The sequence below is a fragment of the Eptatretus burgeri genome, chromosome 5 (genome assembly GCF_056783735.1).
Source record: "Eptatretus burgeri isolate ZD-2024b chromosome 5, Ebu_testis_v1, whole genome shotgun sequence".
NCBI classification, from domain to species: Eukaryota; Metazoa; Chordata; class Myxini; order Myxiniformes; family Myxinidae; genus Eptatretus; species Eptatretus burgeri.
This window is the reverse complement of record NC_140965.1, coordinates 49,610,083-49,625,664: the sequence shown is the minus strand read 5'-3', so window position 1 is coordinate 49,625,664 and position 15,582 is coordinate 49,610,083. Positions and strand designations below refer to the sequence as shown.

The following is a 15,582-nucleotide window of genomic DNA, read 5'->3' as shown; positions in this document are numbered from 1 at the left end:
TGAATGCCACTTGAAATCTGCAGAGCACCGAGATCGTCCGTCGCGGGTTTAGACTCTGGTGTTGGTGATCGACCCGTGCCTCACTTGTTGGCAACGCTGCTCACACCCACACGTTCACCACACGCTCGCTTGCCGAAGCACTGGAAGGGCGAATTGTCTCTTCGGCGCTGGTCAGACACCCGCTTCTTGGTCGCTTCTCTCGCCCTTTGCTTTTTCCTCTCTCCTTTCGCTTTTCCTCTCATCACGCTTTTCTCTTCAGAACGTTTCTTTCCCCTCCTTTCTCTCCTCACTTTTTCTCCTCGCACTCTTTCTCTTCAGAACGTATCTCTTTCTCTTCAGAACGTCTCCTCTCAGAACGTCCCTCTTTCGTTTTTTCCTCACTTTTTTATATCTCAGATCATCTCTCCTCACAGAACGTACCTCACGCTTTCTCTCGCTTGTTTTATATCCCTGGGCTGTCTCCGCTGGTGCCGTCTGCCCCAAGCCCACCCCTCCCCAATGGGGCACGGTTTCCATGACGACCCGTGCACTCAAAAAAAGGCTGGCTTCAGAGCTCGTGAAAGAAATGTGTGTGAATGTGTCTGTCATAAAGAAAAAAGCTTCCCATAAGAGAGGGGATCTATCCTTTACGTCTCTCAATGCATCACATTTAAAATCCCATTAGACATGGGGATGGGGCTAATCTGAACATACATTTAAGGAAATAACTGTCTGAGGACCTGGATGTGTGGATGCATTCATCAGACTGGACTCTCAAATCCATAACAATATATATATATATATATATATATATGTATATATATATATATATATATATTATATTATATTATATATATATATATATATATATATATATATATATATATATATATATATAATATAAAAATTCCAGTAATCTGTGTGTGTGTGTGTGTGTGTGTGTGTGTGTGTGTGTGTGTGTGTGTGTGTGTGTGAGACCGCTGTTTCTCGACAACCACTGGTCCGATCTAATTGAAACTTGCCAGGTATATTGCTGGGGACCTGACGATGTGCTTTTCAAGGTTTGATATTAATCGGACAAGTGCTTTGCAAGTTATGGCCATTTATTTACCAAACCAATGGCAAGACACGTTGTTGCGTGGGCATGGCCGATGGTGAAGGGAAGCACAGCCGTATTCCCCATTACGGGTTACAACGTACGGGCTTCCGGAGAGTGATGACTTTGTGTATTCTAATAATTTCTCGATTTCTTGTGCACATTTATAGATAAACACAATGGCCCAAGTTATTATCGTTTTCCTATTAGACGGTGTATAAATTTCGTTAAGATCAGAGTGCTGGTATGCTCCGAACCAGGAAGTAAATTATTTTTTTGCACTTTTTTTTTTTCGTGTATTCTAATAATTTCTCGATTTCTTATGCGCATTTATAGATAAACACAATGCCCCAAGTTATGATCGTTTTCATATTAGACGGTGCATAAATTTGGGGAACATCAGAGTTAGCTGGTATTCTCCGAAGCAGGAAGTAAATGATTTTTTGCACGTTTTTTTTTTCTCCTCTTTCCTCTTGTCTTTGTGTTTTTCCTTCCGATGACATTGGGAAAAGGCAAAATACGTTGGCGCTAATTGAATAATTGGCCATTAAGAATAAATTGCGAATAATCGTAACTGCCATATGCGAACTTCTGGACAGTGAGGACTTCACTTCCGGAGAGTGACGATTACTGTATTCTTTCTCGATTTTTTTTTTCTTGATTTATCGACTTACTGTATTCTGTCTTTCTCGATTTCTGTACTTTCTCGATTTCTTTCTCGATTTTCTTAAACCCAATACCCCGATCCAGTCAGTGACGATTTCTGTATTCTTTCTCGATTTTTTTTCTTGATTTATCGACTTACTGTATTCTTTCTTTCTCGATTTTATTAAACACAATGCCACAATCCAATCGTCGTTTACGAGAGCGAACGAACGGCCTGTGTGGTTGTTGTTTCTGGCACGCGGTTTGAAAGTTGTTTTTTTTTTTTTTGCATGTACGGCCATGCACTTACGGGCACGTGAGAGCGAAGGAACGGCCTGTGTGTTTGTTTCTGGCATGCGGTTTGAAAGTTTTTTGTTTTGTTTTGTTTGCACCTACGGGCACACACCTACGGGCACGCACCTACGGGCATGCACTCGTATATATAACATGCTAACATGGAAATAAAATAGATACAGTGTAAAATAAACAAAAACAAGATTTTTGCCTTTATTTTATTTATTCCAAAACAGTGAGATTGGTGAGGGTAAGAATATTGCGTACTCTGCTGTAATTATAAGCCACAAGACTCGGAAGGATAATGATGTCGTTGGAGGGGGAAGGGATAGTGAGGAAGTGGGAGCGGGCAGCAGGATTCAGTGATCGGAAGAGCAACATTAGCTTTTCGACAGTCACCTGCAGCATTGCCACATCGGAGAAGGGTAAGACTATCCTTAACTACCTTACCTTCAATCCCAGAGAAGACTTTTTCTGTTTGGTGAAGAAGGTTTTAGATGACATCCTCTTCCAGAATAATTCTTTCTTCTCAGTGTTAAAAACCTACTCTGGCATAAATCCTTTTGCTTTGATTAGGTCCATGAGCTACAGCGGGTAGTTTTTCGCAGCATCGTGTGCTTCTGTGTCTAATTTTACATGATTAAGGCCGAATCTTCTTTTGAAGTTCTCAAACCAGCCTGAGCTGGCATAGAACTTATGCGTAGCTGTTGTTGAACTGGAGCCTTCAACCCCGGGTGCCTCGTAGAAACGATGGTAAATCCGCAATGATTTCTCCCATATCGCCGGTCCACTCAAAGGCACTTTTTGTTTGTGTTTAGTCCTCAATCCAAATAAATATTAAAAGCTTTTTCCATCCTTTCAATATGATGATCATGGGACTGGAATGACACTTTTGCATTTTGTGGAGCGCTGGTGGCAACACTTGCATGGATAATGAACTCTTGTTTACAGATATACCACAGTCAAATCATTTATCCCGTAATGGCAGCCCACAGATGCTGCACTTACACCTTTGCCAAACTATCTAACAACTCGATTTTTTTTGCACAAGATTATAACTTTTCTCTGCCTTTTGGCACAACTAATTTTGTCTATCGTTTCATATTTGAGCTCATTAAAAACGGTGCACGGGAAGCAACAAAAGGCTCGTAGTGGGAGATAATTGTACATGCACAGGAAGCAAACGATGACTCGACTCCACTCAAAAACCACGATTGGTCGAAATGAAATCCCGCTCTATCTAAATCTGAACATAATAGGTTGCCTGCAATATTTGAGGGTCCACTATATTTCTTTACAGCAACAAAAAAAATTTTCGGGAGCGATCGAGCAAGCAGTCTGTTTATACATCACCCGGGTTCAATTTTTTATATTATTGGAAAAATTATAATTTTCCTTCAGCTTGTATTAATTTGAAGGAACTTTTACTTCAATTATTATTATTATTATTATTATTATTATTATTATTATTATTATTATTATTATTTTCTCTCCAAGGAGCTTGAAGGTGTAGAAGACAGACAGTATTAGCCTATCTAATATATAAAGCTCAATTTGTGTTTGTTTGTTTTATATATGCTTCAAAAACTACTGAACCAAATCAACCAAATTTTGCATGTTGCTTCAGGGTACCCCAAGTATGGATTCTGTTTGGGTAGCATATCTGGGGAAGGGGGTTCAGGGTGGGGGAAAGACCCCAATTCTCATGTAAATGTGTATCCTATAACACCACCTTGTAGTATCCGGGATTGCAACTCAACATTCAGGTCCCAAAGTTAGTTATGCCGGTAAGTACGTGTGTAGTCAGGACCCCGTCCTTTTGTTTCGCGGGAGGATTAAATGTGTGCGTTGTGATGTCTTTAGTTAGGTTATTATATCCAACAAGCTATCAAATAAACCATCCCATCTGCATGATCCATCCCCCATCACAATCCACTACCCACCCGCTGTCCACAAGCACTCTGACTTGCCAGGGCAGGATCTTGCAGCCAGCCGTTCCTTGCCACCACCACCGACGCTCCTTCCACAAACTTTTTAACTCTTGCACCAACTCAACATGGATACTGTTACTCTTCGAGAGCGGAGCCATGTGGAGAATGTGGGGTCTCCGAACAGGGGACACGGCTCCGCCCCGGTGGGGTGCGGCCGTGGGCCAATGAGGGCCGTGGGCCAATGAGGGCGAGATGATTCTCGCCAAGGCCCCTCCCCGTGTGGGAGGAGATATATATTTCGGAGGGTTGGCGTTGGCGCTGGTGGTGTCTGAGAGCAGAGCAGTGCGAGAGCTGTGTGTGTTTCACGAGGGAGGTGGATAAAAATGTTTCACGAGGGAGATGTATATCCCGGGCATGCTCTGAGAAGAAGTACTGGAGTTCTGGAGTGGTCACGTTCATCACGGTGGCTGTTATGGGGAGAGGAGTTCTGTGGACCCCGACCATTCACCACCCGAGCTCCGCCACGAACCACGAGCCCCCTCATGCGACTGCGACCAGGCCGACGACCATTGGCAGGTGCCGCAGCATGGAGTACCCCCTTTCTCCGATGGCCAGGTACCCATCCGGACTCTGACCCCCAGCTTGTCTCCCTCTCATCGGCTGGAGGGTCCAATAAAGAACTCCGGGGTTTCTTTTCGTGAGTGTGTCTGCGTGTGGGCCTGTCTATAAGTAGAATTGTTCAAGTGTTTATTTCATCATTGTAAATACTGCATTGCATATTCGTGATGTCTGCTCTGTGTCTTTATCTTACCGTAAATAAATTATTAGAAGTGTTCCCAGCTCGTTTCCGTCCTTTCTTTATTTGGTCCAGCATGGTCCGGGTCTGTGTTCAGACGGGGTTTCATCCCCGATAATCCGTTAGTCTTAGCCGGCACGGCTTTGGCAGTTTCTGCTCGGCTGCAACCAAGCCGGAGTTGGTAGTTGCGAGTTGGAACTCTACCGCAGTTGGTTGAGTGACCCGGTTCGAGAAAGACGTGCCGAGGGCGTGAATCCCCAGTAGCCAGGACTGTGTGGTTATTTAGGTATATTGGGATCTAGACAATTAACCCTATGCCACGCGGTCGAGATATTGGCGTTCCACGGTTGATTAATCGACCCGTCGGCTTCGGAGTTATCCGGAGCGATGGCCTATAAATTCCGGGGAGTCTGGTGGGAGACCGCATAAACTTCCCACCTAGTGGTCGTTCTCGCCACCGACCCCCAGCCCACAACAATATGTATTACTGTGATGTTGAAATCTGAGAGAATAATTCTAATTTTTCAAAATGCTTCTTTTCACTCATTTTAAGCAGAGCTTCAAACCAAAGCATCCAACACTGAGCTTCGTAGCACAGTGGGAGTGGTTTTTATTATTAGGTCAGCGAGCTGACCTAATAAAACCGTTCGAAGTCCTCAGATCTGCCGGTCTGTCTGTCTGTCTCCGTCCGTCCGTCTGTCAATTTTTATTTTTCTATCTCCTCCGAGACGTCTCGGCCGATTGAGTTCTAACTTGACATGATGATAATACTAATTGCTCTCTGTAGATCGTCTGAGCCCTTTTTCGCATTTTCGCGTTGGGGTCAAGGTTTACAGGGTCATCAATTCTGTTTTCACTTTCCGTAGTCGCTAAGGTTGATTCGCACTCGGTTGCATCAAGTTTTGTATCCGAGCTGACGGTCAAACCCGCTCGGGTGTATTATTTTTTTGCTTCTGCCATAAGCAACGGGGATGGTTGATGGTCATGTTCACTAACTTTCAAGCAGATTTAAGATTACCTTGGGCAAATGATAATGAATACAGCAGAATGTTTGTGAAGTACAACATGTTGTCTTTTGATTAAATCCATCACCAAAGCTATGGATAATTTTGCTAGTTATGTCTTGTATAGATGCCTTTAATGGCAGCAAGTGCTTGTCTGCTGTTCGGGGTTTTGTAATCGGAGTATCACAGGTTCGTTTGATGTCTTACGCGGATATAGACACAAGGAGTAGCGTTAATCCAGAAACCTTCGGCCATTTATTCATTCCCAAAGAAGCTTCGAAAAAGTTCTTTAATCACTTCGCAAAGCTCCGAAAGCTCCATGGAACTGCAAAGGAATGATGATGTTTTGTGACATCAATACTTCAGAAATGCATTACTGTTTCACGATACATAAAATACAATAAATCAAACAAACAGGAAACAGACTTCAAATGGCGTCGACATATGTTAAGCAAATGGCATGAATGGATGTGACGTGCAATGCGTTTACATGAAAACGCAGACAAAATACATTCGAATCTTTCTTACGACATTAAGTCTTACGATTAGCTACATAGAGAGACATACTTGACAACCTTAATCCTCCTTAACGAGTCGTGCTTGTATGTAGATATGACGTAGAATGGGCTTGGTCACACCAATGGCCTCGTGGCTCGATATGAACTTCGCAAAGTGATGTAAGCTTCGCAGAGAGCCGAAGCTTTTGGCTTCCCAGAATGCATCTGCATCTGTTCTGAGCTGCACCCAGAATCTTCACTCTGAGCTCCGCCCAGAACATCCGCTCAGGACATTAATGGTATTGTAAATCTTTACTAACCAACGAATGTCATGACTGACATTACAATGACATTGATTTCAGGCTCATGGAGGAGCTTGTACTCTGGACAGGCTACTACAGTTTGAGTTTCAGTCCATTTTGAATACAGAATCATCTGCTTTGCTTGGTAAACGAGGTTGCTTTCAAAATGCACTTTCTTTGGGTGCGGTTGCACTGTGCTTTTACCCCATTCGCGCCTCCATAAGTCACCGCCCTGTGTTGCAATGAAAGACCAGTGACGAACTCAAGTGGACTGATATAAAACTGCTTTGTAGTTAAATCACAAATAGATGGCGACTTTGTTTAGATGTATTTTTAGATGTACTTAGTTTTGTCAAAAGCACGTTTTGCTCTGCTTGATTGAAGGTGGTATGTTCTTGGCACATTTGTCATAGTTTATGGAGCATGAAATGCCTGCATATTCTGTGCTTAGGTGTAAGGAACGCTGGATCCACCCCAGAACCGATGAGCCAGAAAATATGGCAGGATAGCCTGCGAGCACTGCTGCCAAATGTGAACATAAACTTTGGTGCACCTGCTGCTTCCTGCAGCCTTCCCTCACATCTCTCCACACCTTGCGGCAAAGCTCCGGTGGGATGGCTCGGGGATAACGGCTGGATGGACCCCGCCATTATCACAGGTAACAGTAAATCCCAATGTTGCAATTTTTATATGCGAGAAGCACACGCTCCTGATGGTAGCAGTAATGGAGTGCATCTTTAAGTTGGAGGTTGCCATCCAAACTTGTTAGAATATTCTCATGCACATCCAGAGTACTAACTACCAAGTTTCAATGCATTTCTTCCCACAAACAGACGCATATGTTTCAATTCATTCCCTCCACACATATTATGACTTTCATTTTCATTGTATTATAACAGAGAATTGCCATGTGTTTTAGAATGATTTTTACAATTTACGGGAGTTTAATTTGTTTTTTTACCGATAACATCCAGTTTTCAACTTATTTTGTCCGGCGGTGCAGAAATCCTTTAGCGGGTATGATTATTCACTCACTTCTTATGACGATTTCACATTAAAGTAAAAATCTAAGTTGTATGTAGCCATCCCAACTTGGTAAAATGTTTCCAGCACACTCAGAGTACAAGCAGCATTTTCAACTGATTTCTTCCAGTGGTTTAGGAGTTCATAAAATACGGAGTTCCTATGTAAACTGGCCAAGTATGCCTAAAACCCCCAAGACACACCGCAATAACCACCAAATTGACTCGGTCCATCCAGCAGTTTAGGGGTAAATACAAAGGGGTTCATTCATGTATGAACACGTACACATGTATATATTATTACCTTGCATTGAACGAGGAGGGAATAGTTGCCTGGGTAGCTATCGGTCATGTAATCTGATTTACAAATCTGAGCAAAAGCAATATAGTGTTCTGGAGTAATTGTTGGGCCATCATTAGATAATGTTAATAGGTAAAGCAATTGATTGCAAAACAGTTTTCCAATTGAAAGCCACTTTCTTGATTTATTCACGTGTGCACACTGATTATTATTAGCTCACTGGGAATGTAGTTCTGGGGAGTTTATGGGATGGTGCGTCGTCTGTCCGTCCGTCCACAAACACTTGCAACTTCTCTGAAACTACACAAACAATTTCGATGAAACTTTACCACAACCTTCATCACCCTGCATGTACCAAAGTTTGTTCATGCTATTTAAAAAAAATCGAGGTTGAAGGGGATTTACCAGGGTGGGTGGTTGTGGCGTGGGGGGGGGAGGGAGGTTGCCCCCCCTCCAAAATAGGGATTTGCTACGACATTGGTTCATTGGTACATTTTGCTGATTCCGTTCCATGTACACTTCCTCCTCAGTGTCATCATTCAACCAGGTATTTGGGGTCTTAAAGGATCTTCAAAGGTCAAAGGGGTCTCAACAGTCAAAAGGAACATTCCAATAATATGTAATGAACACGAACACACACACACACACACACACACACACACACACACACACACACACACACACACACACACACACACACACACACACACACACACACACACACACACACACCCATACACCTTTTTCCATTTATAGTAGAAACAAAGCATCATGTCTTAGATTTTTCTTCTTCATTTTTGATTGGCGGACAGATGGAAATAGTCAAATATTGAAGCGGCTTTACTGCTTAAGGCCGAGGTCACATTTGCCACGGCGGCCGTGGGGTCTCCAAAATCTACGGCCACTAGCAATTATACGGCGGCCGCAGTATTTGCACGGTCACACAATGTAGCAGTCACATATGTTTTTATTTTCCGGGGAGCAGCACGGCATATTTAGGCCGAAGTCGCATTTTCCACGGCGGCCGTGGGGTCTCCAAAATCTACGGCCACTAGCAATTGTAGGGCGGCCGCAGTATTTCTACGGTCACACAATGTGGCAGTCACATATGTTTTTATTTTTCGGGGAGCCGCATGGCATATTTATAAATTGTGGAGACCGAAAACGTGGGGTTGCCGTACGGTCTTCGGTTTGATGTCGCACGGTGACCTTAGGGCGTTCCTGCGGCGGCCATAGGATTTTCAAGGCAGACGCAAGGCGACCGCAGGGGGCCCTAAGGCGAACGTGCGGCCAGACGGACGGGAACGAATGGGTTAATTTTTTTTTTTTTTACCAGTTTTTTTTCTTTTGGCTTGTCGAATTGCTACGGTGAACGTCGAAATGAAAAATGTTATAACTCCACGTTATAATTCCACGCCGACCTTATGGCCTGTAAAATATAGCCACCCTGAGGCCACCTCAGAAACTCTGCTGCCGCCGCACGTTTTTATCAATTCGGAGGGCCGACGGCCGCCGTATCCTCGCCGTAGAGCAAATGTGACTTCGGCCTAAGGCCCTGTCACACCTTGACGATTTAGCCAGCGTATGCCTGACGTATGCAAAATTTGGCTAAAACGCTGGCACACGTCGAATACGTTATGGGTAAGTTTGTATACGTTAAGAGCATGCTGGCATACGTCGTAGTACGCCGTGGTGTTGGACAAATTTTCCATGCTTGAAATTTTTCGATGTATGCCAGCGTATGGCTCACGTTCCGCATAATGCTGGCCATAAGTTGTAGGCACGTTACGCTATCGTTGACACACGTCGACACACGTTACTTGTAATTTACTCATAAGTCGAAACACGTCGAGGTAATGTTTAGCGTACCCGAAACTTATTTCTAACCTATGAGTAACGTGTTGTAGGCACGTTACACGATCGTTGACGTACGTTACTCATAAGTCGAAACGCGTCAATGTAATGGTTGGCGTCAGTGTTCCAGACTCCCTGTTTTTTTTTTTTTTCTTTTTTTTTCTTCTGTATGACGTTGATGTTAACACTTCGATTTCTAGTGCGGTTATAATATAATAATTCATAGGCTGCCGCTCAACGATTTAAATCATAACCGCACTAGAAATCAAAGTGTCAACATCACCGTCATACCGAAGAAAAAAAACAAAAAAAAAAAACTAGGGAGTCTGGAACACTGATGCTAACCATTACATTGACGTGTTTCGACTTATGAGTAACGTATGTCGACGTGTGTCAACGATCGCGTAGCGTGCCTTCAACTTATGCCAGCGTATGCGGAATGTGTCATACGTCGAGTACGTCGAGAAATTTTCAACATGCTGAAAATTTCTCGACGTACTCGGCGTACGACGACGTATGCCAGCATAGTACGACGTATGCCAGCGTGCTATTAACGTATACAAAACATACCCATAACGTATTCGACGTGTGCCAGCTTGGTTCGGCAAATTTTTCATACGTCGGCATACGCTGGCTAAAACGTCAAGGTGTGACAGCGGCTTCACACTTCGATGTTTAGTGCGGTTATGATTTGAATCGTCGAGCCGCAGCCTATTAATAGCCTACGCCACGTGATCGTCAGCGATACGCTGTCGCGCGCTATACATAAGTTGGACTATCGTTGGGCATAGGTTGTGAACGCCGACAACACGCTCAGCATTCGTTGGTATAAGTTATCTATATGTGATTTAAAACGTTCTGTTTACATTACTAATACGTTATGCATACGTCCAACATGTTATTATACGCCCAAAACTTAAAAAAAGTCTTCAATAGTTCAGCGTATGCCTGACGCTTTTTTAAAACGCCAGCGTTTTACATACATTTTGAGACCTTGCCATACGCTGGCTAAAACGTCAAGGTGTGACAGGGCCTTTAAATATGCAGTAAAGTTAATACAGAGAATATCAACTCCGGATAGTCACAGGCATAGTTGAACGTTTTATATAGTTTTAAAAGAAAAATTAATAATTTAAGATACATTTTTGTACACCGCTCCTTCCAAATTCCATATCCAGGCAATGCATGACGTCATCACCGGGTTCTGAAGGAAGGGAGTACGCACTCAGTTTTTACTCCGTTTCTTTGTTTGTTTTCTTGTTTGTCCGGGTGACATCTCAGCCATCCTTTGAGCTCGGAAGCTGAAATTTGGACACGACAGTGACCAATAGATTTGGCTATGAAGAGTATTTTTGATTTATTGATTAATCGATTGATAATTAAATTTTTCGATTAATTCCTTAATTTTCTAAAAGTTACAGATTCGGATGAAACGGTGGTGGTTTCGGTATGCTATTAGCCAATTGATTAAGAAATTAATAATTGTACCATTATTATTTATTTATTTTAATTATGCAATTAATTAATTATTGTATACCGCTCCCTCCTAATTCCGACTCCATGTGCTGCAAGGAAGAATCTCCGAGCACCTAAGGTGCCTCGGCGATGTTACCTGCCGGGGAATTTGGTATTTATTTGACATGGGGGTGGTGTACTTTGTACCACTACTTGTTTTTTCTTCTTTTATTTTCTTTTTAATGTGACAAATGATGAAACCCTAACTTGATGCAGTACGTCCACGGTCAACGACTGCATGTGCTCGGAATGACTCCACCAAGCAATAGCATCTCAAACCAATCAGCAGTGCTGGTTACATACCCAGTCGGCACCAAGGATGTAGAGTAGGGGTTCCCAACCTGTGGTACATTTGGAATTTCTCGGTGGTACGTGGCAGCGTGCTTTTTTTTTTTTTTACGCAGTTTTTATTTTACTTCTCTCTCATGCAGCTTGTGCACAATAATTAAATTTATATCGAAAGCGGCTGTACACTGTCAGCTGTTTGTTATCGGCCATTGTGCACAAGTCTTATTATTTGTTTTGTCTCTACACGCCACACTGTCATCATTGCTTATTGCCCTGCTTATTGTTACTGTTATCGTTCACCAGCATCATGTCGATGCGAAAATATTCGGAGAGTTATCTCAAGTTAGGCTTCACTTCCATCCAAAAAGGTGAATTAGAAGCTTCACAGTGTGTGATTTGTGGAAAAGTTCTCGGCAATCAATCTATGAAGCCAAGTCTATTGAAGCGCCATTTTGATTCTGTTCATCCTGAACACAGCGACAAGGACCATGATTTTTTTTGTCGGAAGGAAAATGCCATGAAAAGAGCACGCTTCGACGGCAGCGGTAGTTTTCAACAGCAGTCCACGGCAGCCGTAAAGGCATCCTACTTAGTTGCACTGCGAATTGCAGAACAGAAAAAACCCCACACCGTCGGTGAAAGCCTCATCCTTCCCGCCACAAAGGATATCGTACGTCTCATGCTGGGAGAACAAAGCGCCAAGAAGCTCAATTCTCTTTCGTTGTCAAACAACACAGTTCAGAGGCGCATTAAAGAAATGTCAACCAAGATTCGTGACCAGGTGGTGGCAGAAATCAAGGCATCTCCATGCGGATTTTCTATGCAATTGGATGAGTCAACTGACGTGGCAAATTGTGCCCAACTGTTCGCGTTCGTTCGGTACGTGCATAAAGCCAAGTTCAAGGATGAAATACTATTTTTCCGCCCGCTTAAAACCACAACGAAAACAAAGGACATTTTCGCTGCTTTGAACGACCCCGACTGGGCATTGCACCTGGCTTATTTGGTCGACATTTTCTCTCAGTTAAACGCCCTGAACAAGTCTCTTCAGGGGACTGGCGTGACTATCATTGACTTCATAGACAAGGTCAAGGGATTTCAGGAAAAACTCCGAATGTCGAAGCGGGAGTGGTGGTCATGTTTTCTTGCACGGCTGATATTGTTTAGAAGCGTGAAAAGAATCCCCTAAGGGAGTTCATACAACTGGTAAAAGATCATCTCGCTTATTTGGATGAGGAATTAAATTCCTTTTTTCCGGATCTCAAGGAACTGGATCTGAAAATGATTCGCAACCCATTTCGCATGAATGCATTGGATTTGCCACCTGGAACAGGACTGCAGGAAAGCTTGATTGATCTCCAGAACGACTCCACAGCCCGAGATCAGTTTGACGAGATGAATCCTGCGGACTTCTGGTGTGGAATGTTGGGGTCTTACCCTGTTGGGGTCTGCCCTGGCTGTTCATTCGCTCATAGTATTCCCATCTACATGGCTGTGTGAAGCTGGGTTCTCGTCAGTCGTTATTCTAAAAACAAAACAAAGATCCCTACTGGATGTTGAACATGATGTTCGGTGCGCTTTATCCAAAACAAAGCCTGACATCAACCTGCTTGTGAGCAAGAAGCAGGCTCAACCATCCCATTGACTGGACATTTTACACAATCAAATAGGTACTTACTGTATCATTCTTTTGTTCACATCAGATTGCTCAATGTCATAGTTGTGAATTGTTAGTATTGTTTAACTCCCCATTGTCGTATCCGTATCGCAAATAAACACTATTTTAGGTGAATTTTGGTACAGTGGTACTCGGTGGGACCACGAACATGTGAAATGGTACCCCAGTAAAAAAAAGGTTGGGAACCCCTGATGTAGAGCATCGTGGCCCAATGGCACTTTACCTAGTTGATTATAATCTGAAGCGACCATATGGAACAGTGGAGTTTATTCTTCCTTGAGGAGTCGAAAGAAGGGGGGTTGGAATAGCATGCTGAGGCATGGACAGTGACGCACAATTCTGTTGACCGGTTTGACTCAGAAGAATGAAGGGACAAGTCCCTTAACCTTTACTGGAAATGTTTAGTTGCAACACCATCTCCCAGCGGCACACACAAACAAGACAACTTGCGCCTCTGCACATATCCTTAACATAGGGTAAAAAATGCTGTGAGTTGTGAACATAAACAGGGGGTTTGTACCTTAATTCTAACTGCTAATCTCCCCATGATTTCCTTCTCGCATTAATATAACAGTGCTGTAACATTCTTAAATTGTCGTGGAATCACAAACTTTGAAATGGAATTCTATTCATGTGATGACTTTTGGCAAATGTAAATGCACAGGTAATTTGGAATTCGGGTGTACCGACAAAACTCTTGTATTTCTGTGATGGTGAATCCCAGTTGCCAGTTCTATGTCGTAATTGGTTTCTAATCTGGGGTTGTGGTGCTTGTGGTTGGATGGTGCTTAATTTGGACCGGATGTCTTGAATGAGCATTAACCTCGATGTTAATCTGATGGAACCTGGAATGTCTCCTTTTCAGGAATTCCAGCACAACAAACAGAAAGCTGCCCAGAGGAAAGTCCACCACACTGGCTCAAGTCATTGCAGACTCTTACAGAAGGAGAAAACCCATTATCCCCTTCACACACCACTCCTCCTACATCATCATCTCCATTTACTCTGCACAGGCCACAGGCTTGGAGCTCTGCGTTGCTGCCCTTCTCTGGTCTCGCTACAGCAGCCACGACCCAAGTTCCACCACCTGGTTTCCAGCCCACTTTAGTACCTGCCAGCAAAGAACGACCTGATTTCATAACTAACCATTAGGTCATTTGCACAGGCTATTTGAAATCGCTGCCTATTCTTGGCTAAATTTTTCCTTTCCCAGCCATTTCTGAGCGCCTTTTGGTTTCGCACCTCGCACAGACGTCGCTTCCCAGCAACCGGTTGGTTTTTGTTTTTCAATTTGATCTTTAGTTTGCTCTTTTGGACGTGTTGGACTGTAATATTGACGAATCGACACCCAGAGCTCATTGGGGTAAATTTCTCTCCCCTTTGGTCCTTAACCCTTCACAATGTGAAACATCACAAGCATTTCTTTGATTCGATTTATTTGGTCATACTTAGTTGATTGGAATGTTACCTTCCATTGAACTTGTGTTGTCATCTTGTTAATTTAACACGACTTTTTGTTTTCGTGAAGGATATATCACCTAGCCTGCTTTGGCCATGGAGGGTACATTGTCTGAGCCACAGCATTATTTGTGGATTTTTTTCTTTTTCTTTCCTTCCATACTTGAGGTAAACAAAATGCGAGTCACCCCACAATTTGCAGCTGAGGGTCATAGTTCATGTGACACAAAATGCTGTTTTGTAATGTACTTGAAGGGGTACAGTTTGGTTTTGGAAAGTCTGCGCCACCCATTTTCTTTTTTTGCGTGCATTGGTTCGAGGCTCGACCGGGTCCTCTGGGTCATCAGATGTCGCCACGTTGCAGTCAAACACATTCAAGGCAATTTGTAAGTTCCAGTTATGCCAAATCGATTACTTTGTTGTTTACTCAATTTCAATTGAGACATTGAAATTTGCTGTTTATTCATCTGCCCATTCATGTTTGAACTCGTATATTTATCCCTCCCATCACCCCGCACCTCCCCCCCCACCCCCACCCCCCCAACCAATGTTCCCCACCATCATAATTTATGTTCAATGCAATAAACACTGCAATGACTGCACAGCCAAGTACAAGGTGTGTTGGGTGGTTGGTGTGACTATGCCAAAAATATTTTGTTGCTGGGTTTTTGTTACCTTCGCAAACTTTGTTGCGAAGGTTATGTTTTGATCGGTGTATTTATTTATTTATTTGTGAATATGTGTGTTTGTTTGTTTGTTTGTTATTCGCATAACTCCAAAAGTATTGAACTGAATCGCAGCAAATTTGGTGGGATGATTGGTTATTATCTGAGGACCATTTGATGAGATTTTGGGAGCGATCGGGTCAAAGGTCAAGGTCAGGAAAAGGTCAAAATCGTCTTTTTACCATAGCACGGTCAAT

At 43.1% G+C, this 15,582-nt stretch overlaps 1 protein-coding gene across 2 annotated transcripts in view; it reads left to right on the top strand.

Moving 5' to 3' along the window:
• The window catches only part of CNOT4 (CCR4-NOT transcription complex subunit 4), a 77,324-nt gene extending 62,030 nt beyond the window's left edge, over positions 1-15,294 (top strand). The window contains exons 8-9 of one of the 2 annotated variants that reach the window (XM_085881809.1): positions 6,996-7,202; positions 14,068-15,294. In XM_085881809.1, coding sequence (XP_085737935.1) covers positions 6,996-7,202; positions 14,068-14,354 — 494 coding nt within the window. In that variant the 3' untranslated portion in view covers positions 14,355-15,294. The remainder of the gene's footprint in view (positions 1-6,995; positions 7,203-14,067) is intronic. The other variant, XM_085881808.1, reaches the window with a different exon arrangement.
• The last annotated feature ends 288 nt before the right edge of the window (positions 15,295-15,582 follow it).